Genomic DNA, 15,219 nt, shown 5'->3' with positions numbered 1-15,219 from the left:
TTTACCGCAGATAGCTAACTAGTCTGGAACTTTCACTTTTCCAACTTGCTCCTACCTTTTGACTCAGAATGAGAGGTATGCCTTTCAGTCGCAGTTGATGAACGGTTAGATTCACTGCTTCACTCTTGCAGAGTTTTTGATTTCCATTGCAAACAACACTAAAAAAAAGTTTTTAGCTTGGACTGGTACTTAATTTTCTTTACAGCCATTTTTTTGAAAGCACATATACACTAACGTTACATATGAATGCAAGCATGTAATGCAGCACCATAATTTAGCAGAGTGACTGTGGCATGAAAACAAAAAAAAATATAGCAAGTGAAAATCTGAACATGTATTAACTAGTGGGTAATGGCACATTATTTTTTAGACACTTATTATAAAACTCTGTCGCATGTTCTAGAGCAAGGGTTGGCTCGCGAGCCACATGAGGCTCTTTGACAGCGTGGCTATGGGTCTTCCCAGAACGATAGACACAGTCACATTTTCATGTCTTAACATATTATTTGATAATACTTTTGTAAAGATAAATAATTTACTTATGGTTTAATTTTTTTATTTCATTTAGATATTTCTTCAGCTATGTGAGAATCAGGCGATCCGTCACGCACCTCTGTTGTGTTTAACCTCTTAATACTAGAATTACCAGAGTCAACGAAAAAACTCGTAAATCCAGCCCACCTTAAATCCCTTCGCACCTCTCCGGCAGCATCTTTTGTCTTCTAAATGTGTCGATAAGCCCAAGCAGCAAGCAGCCTGCTATACCATCCCCCTACCGCCTCAGAACGAGCAAGAAGTCCTCCCAGTTCCTGCCTTGATTGTGGGAATGAGCTACCCAGAATTGTAAGGGGAAATAATTTGATGTGTGTTTTGTGTCTACAACAATCTATGTAAACGTATCATTAAAACAAACGTTTTTCACGTTTCAGTAATAAATAACACTAGCCAACCCACGGCGTAGCATATGCTGCACAATTATGTATTGATGGGTGAAAACTTCCTGAAAGACACAGTTGTCCAAATGGGGTGGGTTTGAGGATACAACTGTGAGTGAATGAAAAGATGGAACTCTGGAGAGAGCAACATACAATTGTCCGTGACTGAAAACTGGGTTTGGCAGATACAGGCATATCGTTTATAAAGTTTGTCCCTGTGCCTTATTAATTGTCATTGCAAAGGCCAATCTAACATGAAATTGTCTGCGTGTAAACGTAAAAGGCAAATTTAAATCTGATGGGGTCAGGGATTCTCTCTCTCTTGCGCGCGCGCCTGTGTGCTGTAAGTGAATGAAAAGATGGAACTCTGGAGAGAGCAACATACAATTGTCCGTGACGGAAAACTGTTTTGGGCAGATACAGGCATATCTTTTTGAAAGTTTGTCCCTGCGCCTTATTAATTGTCATTGCAAAGGCCAATCTAACAGGAAATTGTCTGCGTGTAAACGTAAAAGGCAAATTTGAATCTGATGGGGTCAGGGAAATCTGGGGAATAAGGACAGTTTGTGAGGTAGCAGCTGCGATTGTTTTACATTCCAGTACATTGCGGTGAATGCTGATAACAGTCAATCTAGTGCCTTTACAGAGACTTCTTGCTGGCATGAGGTTTCTGAGAAGCATGACGACTGAACCAATTTTAAGTTTGACTTTATGTGGACAAATGCCAGTGGGAGTAATGGCTGCCCGGTGGGTCATGGGAATAACGCCGCCGGATCGCCAGTCGGCATCGTTTATGGTCGGAACTATGACGGTATGTGATCTTCTTTGAACCTCCGACTTTCGTTCTTGATTAATGAAAACATTCTTGGCAAATGCTTTTGCGCGAATTGTTGGCTCTGTAGTGCGTGTGCCATGGTTGGCTGCTTAGTGAATTGTTGGTGGGTGGGGCTTGGTCTTGCGTGCGTCTTGCTTGCCATGGACTTAGTGAATTATATATATATATATATATATATATATATATATATATATATATATATAGATAATGTAGACATGAACTGTATAATGTGTGAAGGCTGATGGCCAACTATCAAACAAACACTTTCACAAAAGGTGCAAGTACAATACGACAGCTTCCATGGTGTAGTGGTAAGATCTGCTGACTTGTAACCCGGAGGTCAAGAGTTTGAAACCGGTTCGTCTGCAAATTTACCATTTTGAGTAGTGAGCTGCTCTTATTGTTAATATTATACAATAAAAACATACATTTGATTTGTGTCTGTAACAGCCGGTGTAAATTTATAGTACTTGTAAAAGTTAGCGCTTTTTTCCCCACTTTTATTCTCTCAGTCACGATCACGATACAACATCCACCCCCAACCCCAGATCTGACGCGGTTAATTTTTATCTGAAACTGGGAATAATTGTAGATGTTGAGTGGTGTTTTGAGACAAAGGAACTGGAAGTTCTCAGATCTGGAGGGATAAAAGCTGGCACACAAATGCTGGTGAATCTGCCCTCTTCATATCTCACCGTCACTTTAATGTTTTTATTTTCTCAGTTTTATTGAGTGTTCCTGCTCACGCTGAATTAGTATGCACCTTATGGTCCATGACGTCAAGGCCGCATTGAGAGGAGAAAAAAAAAAAAAAAAAAAACAGAGGCACAGGTATATATGATATTTGGAATAACTCATTTTATGACCTGTATAGTACATTTCGGAAAACATTGTGCAACATTATTCATATTCATTTGCATGCCTTCTTGCATTTGTATGTAATCAGTGACCGCGTTTTTTTTTCCGATCTTGCCAGTGTCCACTTTTGTGTGCATGGTACTACTTCTTTTGTACTCCAGGACATGCAGAGGAAAGAATAGTGCAGAGAGGTCAGTTTCACGCTATATGCAATCATCAGATTCAAATGTTAACAGTTCCCACACACCCAAGGATCGTCCTTTCTACATTTACGACATGTGTACCTGTTGCAATGTACTCACTTATTTTTGTACTGTGGTTACTATTACACTGAAAAGGGCTGGGGAAGCAGCAGTGTTGGAACAGAAGCTTGTCGATGTTGCATCCTCTTTAGCTTTATCCATCGCCTTTTCTTGTAAGAAGTGACAACGAAGCTCCTCTGCAAGGTGAGCCATGAACACTTTTCTTTTCTCAGTGGCCCCTGTGCATGCCTTGCACAGTACATGTGCGATGATCGCTGCCAAGTCAAGTGTGTTATAGCACAAGCAACCGGCCACTTGCATGTTCCTGCCGCACTGAATAAGCTCATGCCTTCTGGTGCACGATGTGAACGCAGCTCCGGAAAAAAAAAGAAAGACAAATATATGTGACATTTTTAAGAAATCATTTTATGATCTGAATAGTATTTGAAATATTATTTGAAAACGAACAGCGTCAGATCAGATGTAAATGTATGGCACTTCTAAAAGTTAGCTTTTTTTCACTCTTATTCTCTCAGTTACTTTCACACTTTCCCTCGACCCCCTCCCCCTTCTGATCTGACTCTAACTAACAGGGCCAGTATAAATTCACACCCATTCCGACGCTGTTCGTTTTCAAATAATATTGCATTAGTGCGACAATGTTTTCCAATTGGTACTATTCAGGTCATAAAATGATTTCTTCAAAATGTCAGAAAAGAAAGAAAGAAAGAAAGAAAGAAAGAAAGAAAGAAAGAAAGAAAGAAAGAAAGAAAGAAAGAAAGAAAGAAAGAAGAAGAAAGAAAGAAAGAAAGAAAGAAAGAAAGAAAGAAAGAAAGAAAGAAAGAAAGAAAGAAAGAAAGAAAGAAAGAAAGAAAGAAAGAAAGAAAGAAAGAAAGAAAGATACTTTATTAATCCCAAGGGGAAATTCACATACTCCAGCAGCAGCAAACTGATACAAAAACAATATTAAATTAAAGAGTAATAAAAATGCAGGTAAAAACACACAATAACTTTGAATAATGTTAACGTTTACCCCCCCGGGTGGAACTGAAGAGTCACATAGTTTGGGGGAGGAACGATCTCCTCAGTCTGTCAGTGGAGCAGGACAGTGACAGCAGTCTGTCGCTGAAGCTGCTCTTCTGTCTGGAGATGACACTGTTTAGTGGATGCATTGAATTCTCCATAATTGATAGGAGCCTTTTGAGCGCCCGTCGCTCTGCCATGGATGTCAAACTGTCCATCTCCATGCCTAGAAAGGTGCATACTAATTCAGCGTGAGCAGGAACACTCAATAAAACTGAATAAAAAAATTAAAGCGATGGTGAGATACGAAGAGGGCAGATTCAGCAGTGTTTGCTTGTCAGCTTTGATCCATCCAGATCAGAGAATTTCCAGTTCCATTGTCTCAAAACACCACTCACATCTACAGTTATTCCCAGTTTCAGATAAAATGTAACTGTGTCAGATCTAGGGGGGTCGATGTTGTATTGTGATCGTGACTGAGAGAATAAAGGTGGAAAAAAAAAAAAAACGGTAACTTTTACAAGTACTATAAATTTACACCAGATGTTACAGACACAAATCAAATATAAGTTTTTATTGTGCAATATTAACAATAAGAGCAGCTCACTACTCAAATCAGCAAATTTGTGGGGGAGGTGGTTTCGAACTCACGACCTCCGAATTACAAGTCGGCAGCTTTAACCACAGCACCATGGAAGCTGTTGTATTGTACTTGCACCTTTTGTGAAAGTGTTTATTTGATATTTGGCCATCAGCCTTCACACATTACACAGTTCATGTCTACATTTTGTTATTTATTACTGAAACATGAAAAACGTTTCTGTGTTAACGATGTGTTTACACAGATTGTTGTAGACACAAAACACACATCAAATTATTTCCCCTTACAATTCTGGGTAGCTCATTCCCAGATAATCAATCAAGGCAGGAACTGGGAGGACTTCTTGCTCGTTCTGAGGCAGTGGGGGGGATGGTATAGCAGGCTGCTTGCTGCTTGGGCTTATCAACACATTTAGAAGACAAAAGACGCTGACAGAGAGGTGCAAAGAGATTTACAGGTTTTTTCGTAGGCTCTGGTAATTCTAGTGTTAAGCGCATCATCTACATCTTCCTCAAAATCATTCTGTTTGATGAGATTACGTGCTTGGTCAAATCATATGCTCTCCAGAGTTTTTTTCAGCTCCCGAGATTGGATGTACACTTTAACGTTTATTGGACTCTTAATTCTTTCATATGCTTTTTGTGGTTAATCGTCACCATGCCTTCCTAGGTCTTCGTAAACATTATTATATTTTATCCTATTTATGTATTAAAAGCCACTTGAGTTCAGAGTGGTGAGTACATTTTGCACTGCTCTCTCAGCACAGTTAAAGAGGAGAGTGAAGGACAGACGACTATTGAGCTGAACAGAGTTGGGGGGGGGGGGTTTAGGTGGAGAGAGGGTGAAGACTATCACTACTGAACTGAAGAGTGTTGTCATATTAATGGGGGCTGGATGGTCTTGTGGCCTCAGAACTCCTACAAATTTTTTTTTTTTTTTTTCCCCAGCCCTGTGGAGTTTTTTTTTTTTTTGGTTTTTCTGTCCTCCTGGCCATCGGACCTTACTTTATTTTTTGTTACTTAGTATTGCCTAACCTTGTTTTTATATTTTTCTTTCTTCATTTTGTAAAGCTCTTTGATCTACATCATTTTTATGAAAATGTGTTATATAAATATATGTTGTTGTTGTTGTTGTGGTCACCTTTGTGCGGTTACACATCAGAGTGATTTAAAACTGAGATGCAAACCTCTGAGTATTCTGACATATATAATTTGCAATGAATTGTTATCCAATAACATAAAATCAAACCTCGAATGTCACTTTTTAACAAAGCGCGACACATTCGCAAAAAAATAATAAAATTAATTTGGAGAAGAAAGAAAAAATGGGGGCAGAATTTAAAGCAAAATGTGCCACAATCAGCAAGTTTTGCTGTTTCTTGTTAGATTGCAAAGCACAGAAATCATTTAACAGATGTAGAATATGTATAAAAAATAAAAAAGTGCTTTTTAAATTTGGCCGAACATCTCTACTCTGACTTCAAAAGTAAAGAAAATATTATTAAAAAAATTAAAGAACACTCCACTAACCGCAAAATACCGTTCACGACAGAATCATTAAGATGGGTAAGAATGTGACAGATCAACAGAGTAACGAAATAAAACCAGAATGCGCATTTTCTTTGGCATGTGACGAGTCGTCACGTGAAGGAAATTGCACAAATTAGCCTTCAGGGACAGTATGTTTTCAATAATGGTTTCATGAAGAATTATTGGCTTTGACACCTCCAGGACAAACTGGAGGTGAAGATATGTCTGCATCAATTTTGGAACTTTTGACTGTTAGGGAAATCAACATCAAAAAACTGGTATCTATTGCTACAGATGGAGCACCCAGTAATGATGGGTAAAAATAAAGGCTTTGTTAACCTCTTCAAACAAAACTACTTTTGTTTGCAGAAGACTTGAAGAATGGAAATGTTTCATTTCGAAACTTTAAAAACAAACACCTAGAAACTACTGGAAGTGTCACTGATAGCAAGTTCTTTCTGGCAACTATTGCAAAAATGCATAATTAATTTATGGTCGCTTCAAAGATTTCAGAGATGAAAAGTCGATTCTTTCGTTTTTGACAAAACCACGTGTGCAAATTTCAATCATATACATTTTCGCTGTTTCCAACAGTTGACAGAGCTCAGTTTAAACTACAACTAACAGACTTGAAAAGCAAAGATTTGTGGTCCTCAAAATGTGTATCTTTACAAGTGGAACTAGCAAACCTGGAAACAGAAAAGGCAACTTTGCCATGAATTATACATGGATGGAATTTTCCAACTGTTGAAAGGAGGACCAACTGATTTTCGAAACATGGAACAGCCTTCTAGACTATTATAATCAACTCAAAATAGTAGTGTTTGGAATTTTGATGATTTTTGGGTCTGCTTATTCTTGTGAGCAGACTTTCTCAAACATTATTGATATCAAATGCAAGCTAAGATGTCAGCTTAATGATGTAAGCTTGGAATCCTGTTTAAAATTGAAGACTTCCAATTACTCACTGAACATGAAACAACTCTGCGAAAATGCAGTGTCAGAAGTTTCATTAAATTGTTTTTCTTTATTTCCTACTAGGGGGCTTCACCAACTCCTGTGTTTGGTTAATCGGATATACAATTTTAAATTTCTTTTTTCTTTGGAATTGTTTCAATTTCATTATTTGCACTTCATTAAAAACAATATTTTTTGGAGACACATTGTGATAACGCAACGTATAACTGCCCATGAGTGAATATTGTTTCTGTTTCTGTAATAAATTAATTTTTCTAATGTTTGTCCCTGTGATTTATTGATTGTCATAGTAAAAGCTATTCTCATGGTAAACTGTAAACATTTTAATACAAATGGCATATCACGATCTCCTTTGGTGTGTAATGTTATTCGCAGAATATATACATTACCTTTCTTTTTGCCTGTTAAAATTTGCATTGCTCCTCCGTGATTATCAATATACACCCGACCGAATTGTGTATTCTTTGAAACTTAACTTGTCATTGCTTAAACTTTTCCGGGACCACAGATTCTCATAGCGTATGGTCCATTATTGTGTAAATCCACGTTTTATGCATTGAATGATGTGAATGCGAAAAGACTTTTTTGTCTACTCTGCCTTTTATTTCTGACCTCGATTTGTCCTGCAATTTTTTCAATTACACCTGGTTCTGATGATTAATCACCTTTTGTTTGCGGAAATGTGATATTTTCTTTGATACTGTAGCGACTGACATGATAAAGTGTTACAAAAGTTTTACTTGAACAATCGCCGACTTCCTAACCCCAAACACAACTTTCTAGCACCCTCTCCAACGCCCCCCCTTACTGCATCAATCAATACCCCGCTATCAGTCTGCCGTGCTGTACTCCGCCCTCCCTCAATCGGATCTAACAGTCACTTCAAACCAAAAAGCCCTCAACCTGGCTGGGACGCTACAATACTTTCGAATTTTACTGCTTTCATATTCTGTACCTTTCTCTGAATGTGTATCGCGCCATAGTTTGTTTGAGCCTTTTGAATTCCACACTTTCACAATCTGCCTTCTTTTCTTTCCAACGCCTTTGGGTCTCTATTCTCCGTATTGTCCTTATACGCTTTATATGTGCTGAGAGCACATGATCTGTGTGTACTATGTGCTTTTACACGACCGAGTTTTTTTTTGATGGGTGTGCTCATATATGATATCTTTTGTAAGTAGGGCGTGTCTTGCAAGAATCTCATGTTCCACGTCCCCGCGAGACGGCCCTGGGACAATCTCTTGGCACCAAGTCTCATATTTACGGTCCCCGCGAGCCGCACCGTGGCAAGTCTCTTTTGTCTCGCGGGTCTTTTAAATGTCTTCCGAGAAGATCACGTATCTTAGCCTTGCTTTTGCTTTCCAGAATTTTTTTTTTTTATAATAGAGAGATAAGTAATCGAAGTTTTGTTTTTGTGTTAAATGCATATATACCCATATCACATTAAAAAAATCGTATCTCAAACCTTCTCCACCCATTGTGGCTCTTTGTAAATCTTGGGTCAAACTACTTTTTCTTTTGGTTGCTTCTGTTAGGGGTTGCCAAAGCTTTTTCTAAATCTTCATGTCCTCTGCATCTTGCTCTGTTACATACATCATCTTCATGACCCCTCTCACCACATCCATAAACCTTCTCTTATGCCTTCCTCTTTTCATCTTGCCTGGCAGCTCTATCCTTAGCATCCTTTTCCCAATATACCAAGCATCCCTCCTCTGCACATGTCCAAACCAACGCAATCTCACCTCTCTAACTTTGCCTCCAAGCTGTCCAACCTTAACTAACCCTCTAATGTACTCATTTCTAATCCTGTCCATCCTTGTCACGCTCAATACAAATCTTAACATCTTTAACTCTGCCACCTTCAGCTCTGTCTCCTGTTTTTTTGTTAGCTCCACTGTCTCCAACCCATATAACATAGCTGGTCCCACTATCATCCTACAGACCTTCCCTTTCACTCTTGCTCATACCCACCTGTCACAAATTACTCCTGACACTCTCGTCCACCCATTCCACCCTGCCTATACTCTCTTTTTCACCTCTCTTCCACAATCCCCATTACTCTGTACTGCTGATCCCATGTATTTAAACTCATTCGGCTTCACCAACTCTACTCCCTGCATCCTCATCATTCCACTGACCTCAATTTCACCTACACACATGTATTCTGTCTTCTTCCTACTGACCTTCATCCCTCTCCTCTCTAGAGTGTATCTTCACCTCTCCAGGGTCTCCTCAATCTGCTCCCTACTCTCGCTACAGATCACAATGTCATCAGTAAACATCATAGTCCACAGGGACTCCTGTCTAATCTCATCTGTCAACCTGTCCATCAACATTGCAAATAAGAAAGGGCTCACAGCTGATCCCTGATGTAATTTCCACCTCCACGTTGAATGCATCTGTCACTCCTATTGCAGATTTCACCACTGACACTTCCCTTATACATATCCTGTATAACTCTTACATACCTCTCTGCCACTCCCGACTTCCTCATATAATACCACAACTCCTCTCGAGGCACCTTGTCATAAGATTATTCCAGGTCCACAAAGGCACAATGCAACTCCTTCTGTATACTTCTCCATCAACACCCTCAGAGCAAACATCGCCATCTGTGGTGCTCTTTCCAGGCATGAAACCATACTGCTGCTCACTAATCATCATCTCCCTTGTTAACCTAGCTTCCACTACTCTTTCCCATAACTTCATGATGTGGCTCATCAATTTTATCCCCCTGTAGTTACAACTGCTCTGCATATCCCCCTTATTCTTAAAAATCTGTACCAGTACATTTGTTCTCTACTAATCAGGCATCCACTCACTTTCCAAGAATGTTGAATGCAATCTGTTTAAAAACTCCACTGCCATCTCTCCTAAACACCTCCATGCTTCCACAGGTATGTCAACTGGACCAACAGCCTTTCCATTCTTCATCCTCTTCATAGCTGTTCTTGCTTCCTCCTTGCTAATCTGTTGCACTTCCTGATTCACTATCACTACATCATCCAACCTTCTCTCTCTCTCTTTCTCATTCTCTTCATTCATCAGCCACTCAAAGTACTCTTTCCATCAGCTCAACACACCCTCCACGCTTGTGAGTACATTTCCATCTTTATCCTTTATCACCCTAACCTGCTGCAGATCATTCCCAGCTCAGTACCTCTGTTTAGCCAATCGTTACAGGTTATTTTCTCCCTCCTTAGTGTCCAATTACTTCTGCTGTAGTTGCCCAGCTATCTGGCAACTCTTCACTGCTACCCAGTGCCTGTCTTACCACCTCACTGAACTCGACCTTGCAGTCTTCCTTTTACAACTTCCAACATTTCATCCTTGGCTCTGCCTTCACTCTCCCCTTCTTCTTGATCTCCAACATCATCCTATAGGCCACCATCCTATGCTGCCTAGCTACACTTTCCCCTGCCACCACTTTGCAGTATTCAGTCTCCTTTAGATTGACCCTTCTGCATAGGATGTAATCTACCTGTGTACATTTTCCTCTGTTCTTGTACGTCACCCTATGTTCCTCCTCCTTCTTAAAATACGTATTCACCACAGCCATATTTTTGCAAAATCCACTATTATCAGACCTTCTTCATTCCTCTCCTTGACATCATACCTACCCATCACCTCCTCATCCACTCTGTTCCCTCGACCAACATGTCCATTGAAATTCGCTCCAATCAGCACTCTCTGTCCCTTGGGTACACTGTCCATCACTTCATCCAACTCACTCCAGAAGCTTTCTCTCTCATACATCACAAAGCCAACTTGCGGGGCATATGCACTAGTAACAGTCATCATTACACCTTCAATATCCAGCTTCATAATCATCACTCTGTCTGACACTCTTTACACCTCCAAAACACTGTTGACATACTATTCCTTCAGAATAACCCCTACCCTATTTCTCCTCCCATCCACACCATGACAAAACAATTTGAATCCATCCCCGATCCACCTGGCCTTACTCCCTGACGTACATACTGGTTTGTGCATCCTCTGTGGTTGGGTTTAAATTCCAGGTCAAACATTTAGGATAAAATGGCTCTTTCCTTTAAAAAGGTTGCCGACCCCTGTTCGAGCCTTTTAATTGCTAGTGCCTTGTAGAGAGCTGGACTATTACTCAATTTATTCCTCATTTCAAACCGAAAGTCATGTCATTATGCCTAGCCTAGCAAACATTTACGTTCATATATATGTATCACATAACGCTGAAGTGACATTCAACTCACTGGGATAACGGCAAGTCTTACTCCTCCATAACGGTATGTTTCCTGTTGAAATGTTTGTGCATCAGCGATATGCCATACAAGGTCAGACCTACACATTTTGCAACTCATAACCTTTTTATTCTGTGTTCAGAGTAAAGTGTCCCCAAACCTTGAAAGTCAGATAAGGTAAAGAAATAAACCTTAGATAGAATTAATTGCTCAGTTGGTCCAAAAATATGCTTCAACCTCAATTGCTTCCACTTAAGACTGCCAACAATCTACTGTGAATTACACTTCACAGAGAAATGCCATGAGACACTCACGTTGTTTGGGTGAGTCTTCAACTAATGCCCTACAGACCACAAAAATGTTCTGCAATACCAGATCATCACTTCAAACAATTACTACTCTGTGGGGAAATTATTACAAAATTCATTTTTACATTACCTATATCAAGGTAAAATGCTAGTTACTCATCTCCTACAAACTACTATTTCAGTTCAGAAAAAAAAAAAAAAATCACATTCAGCCAGTAGATATCTAGTCAAAAGTTTTTGCATTGTGTGGTAACCTTTACCTACATAAAGTAAGCATTATACTGAAAGCTGATCATACTCAACAGATACAAATGTATCTACCTAGCTTACAAATCTCTGATTATACAAATATTACCATGCTTCTTTTCACTTTTTCTTTGTAATCTTTAAATAAGACTACTACACCAAAATGTATTTATTCCTGCACTGAAATACTTAGGAGTGTACTTAAATTATATAAAACCTTGTGTTTTTAGTTTTTTTTAAACTTAATGAAAAAGCGAAAAACATCCAACAGTTTTAAATAGATATAATAGTTAGAGAGGCATATTTCTTACTTCCAACAATGTAATAGCTTCCGAAAATACAAACACAAATAGAATACAAACATTCAAAATTGTTGAATCATGCATTACCATTTAAATGGATGAAAAAGATTCAGACCTCACATTGACAGTTTATTAATAAAATGTACCTATAATTATAGGTTCCACTTAGGACAAATATTTCTTTAAACAAAGATATACACTCTTATAGATATCCACACATCTACTTCAGCTAAATAACATATCTCACATAATGCTTCAAGGTATCATATACAACAGGCATCAAGGGAGTGAATATGCATAAAGTTCAACATTGGGAAAGCAGTGGAAAGGTCATTTGAAAGTTTGGTTAATCTGTTTGGTTTAAAACATTCATCGTCCACCTTTACCAAGGCAGGCTTTCAAAACTAACAAGACAGACTCAGTAAATATTTGATGCTGCTCAAAAAATTCCCATGTTACTGAACATATTCGGAATACGGCATGTGAAAACGCTTTAAAAATTACCTAATAACTTATTAGTACATGTCTGCTGATTTTCAAAATTGACATACATAATTGAAATTACACAGGGCACAAAGTAATAAATTCCAATCAGAGCTCTTTGCTTTATTTTGTTATACACTTGTGAATAACTTACAACTGTAGCCACAAATTGAAATTTTACTGTTAATTGCATTCCTAGCCAGTTAGCTTTATGAAAGTAATGAAGAGATGCCAGCAAGCATGTAACAATTACCTTTGGTAAAGATTTCTTCGTTTTCAACCTCTTCTCTAATGTCCACAAAGCCTTCTTTTCCCTAATTAAGAAGAACAGGTTATAAAAGTCACTGGGGGAACACTATGCGCCTTACAAAAGATTAGTTTATTTAAATTTCAAGTGACATAAACAGCAAAAAAAAAAAAAAAAACTGGCTTCCATTACATATTGAAAAGTAAAAGAAATCACATTGTACAATTAAATATGTTTTAAACATAATATGCCCATTAAAGGCATTTCACTTTGAAGTAACTTAGGAAAGAATATTATTAAACTGTGCAAGCGTATCAGTCTTTTAAAACAGGACATATATTAAATATTTGAAAGTTATTCAAATATGACATTTCAGGAAAATGTTGATTACTCTAATGGATGCAGATGTCAGTCTTAAAGTAATGAGTTATTGACTCTTTATGCATCTTACTGTGGAGAGTTTCTCTAAATTTTCAGTTAATCCAACTCTGGCTTCAAAATTCTTAACTACTTTGTGCAAGTCCTCCAAAATATTCTTGACATCTGAAAAAATAAATAAAGTATAAAGTAAATAGCATATTACCAAGAAAGGTTACACCATATTATAATCTTTTATATCTGTAGCAGAATAAAGTAAGAAAAAAAAATTGCCTGATCGCAGCACCTTTACAATTAGATTTTGCATACTTCATTCAAATGCAATGACTTCTAAAAGGGTCAAGGAAAAGATGATTAAAATGTCTACATTTATGTGCTGCCTAAACTGCATCAAGTAATTTGTCTGTGTCTCACATTATTTTAGCAACATCTGGTGGAAAGAGATTTAGGTTAGACAAGTAATTACCATCATGTATTTATCTCAGAGACAGGTGTACATTTACTGAAATATTGTACTTATATGGTGTTATTCCCTTATATTTATAATCACATGCCAGTTCCATCTATAACTATTGTCCTATTTCAGTTTCACACTGAATCACACCTGCATATATTTAAGATGTGAAACTAAAATGTTAGTTAAAAGAAACAGATTTAGAGCAAATCATTTGAGCATGTTCCTATTACACATGCTTATTTTACATATCTTATATAGTAAATATATGTAAGAAGTCATGCACAATGTACAAAACATAAATTTACCTATTCTTTCTGTCAAACTGCACACTTTAACATCTTCTCCACTTTATTGCTTTAGTATGTTTTTCAAAATACAACTTCAAACTTACGTATAAAAACCTAATGAATTGTGCAGGTTTTATTCACAGTTATGAATAGCAACCATTACCATACGTAATAGAATGTAACCCTGAGTTGGCAAAGAGGAGACTTCAAAAAGTCAAAATCATTGTAATAATCTATTTTTAAGTGGGATAATGCAAAGAAATACAAATCCCTATTACATTAAGACCAGCAACATTTTTTAAATCATTCTTTCACTGAGCTAGAAAAGAGAAACAATCTCTAAAAAAAAGTAATTAAAATTCCAACCATATCGTTTTTCTTCTTACTCCCTACTTAGCTTACATATTATATTCAAATGAAACATGGGCAAATAAAAAATCTAGACAATCTAAAAGCTCATCTTGCTTCTAATATTTAAGTAAGCATAAATGACGTCCTGAAAGCAAAAGAAAATAAAGTATAAAATCATCACAACTAAGTTAACTTATATTGGAATGTAAAACAAAGCGGGTACAATCCCACTACTTTCTTCAATTATTAGAAACAATGAAAACAGTATTATGATCTGTAAGTCACTTGTGTTCAATAAATACAAGTAAATAAACAAATAATGTGACTATAACACAACGGCTGCTGGGGTATTTTTACTTCTTCTAAAATTAATGTTCAAGTTTGTTGAAGCTTAAAATGTTCATGAAAAGACAAGTGGCTAAGACTATGAAGGGGTTTGAGTACATATAAAGACAACACATTCTCCCAATGAGTTACTATCAAGCAATAAGGATTACAGTGGAAAGAAGGTTGAAGACCTTCTCATACTCTTATTTATATCATAACCACTAAGCATACTATACATTGTTTCCATTAGCGCAACACGACTATCACACTCTTCCTGGTAATATGTACAAATATGAATTTAAGTCCTTTTATAACTGATCTGATCTGTTGATCTGATGCAGTACGAATCAGCACAGAGAACTACTCAAACAGTCTAAAATACAAAGCTTCTGGAATGTGGACTTAAATGCTTGCTCACAGTATATGACTGCATGTTCTTCCTACATTTGGGTAAATTACTACCAGGATATTGCCCAGCTATAAAAGATGTGCATGCTAGGTTAGCTGTTGATGGTAAATTGGCTAGATGTTACTGTGGCTCTATGTATTTCCTGTGATGAACTAGTGTCTGGTATAGGCCCGACTACTAGTTTAATCCTGTAAAAAGAGACT

General features: G+C 37.6%; 1 protein-coding gene across 2 annotated transcripts in view; it reads right to left on the bottom strand.

The window, feature by feature from the left end:
• uri1 (URI1 prefoldin like chaperone) overlaps positions 1-15,219 on the bottom strand; it is a 177,555-nt gene that overhangs the window by 28,034 nt on the left and 134,302 nt on the right. For both annotated transcript variants that reach the window (XM_028809670.2, XM_051932184.1), the window contains 2 exons: positions 13,259-13,350; positions 12,814-12,874 (listed from right to left, as the gene is read on the bottom strand). In XM_028809670.2, coding sequence (XP_028665503.1) covers positions 12,814-12,874; positions 13,259-13,350 — 153 coding nt within the window. The remainder of the gene's footprint in view (positions 1-12,813; positions 12,875-13,258; positions 13,351-15,219) is intronic.

This window comes from Erpetoichthys calabaricus, chromosome 9 (assembly GCF_900747795.2).
Source record: "Erpetoichthys calabaricus chromosome 9, fErpCal1.3, whole genome shotgun sequence".
Taxonomy (NCBI): domain Eukaryota; kingdom Metazoa; phylum Chordata; class Cladistia; order Polypteriformes; family Polypteridae; genus Erpetoichthys; species Erpetoichthys calabaricus.
This window is presented reverse-complemented; position numbering and strand designations above follow the sequence as displayed.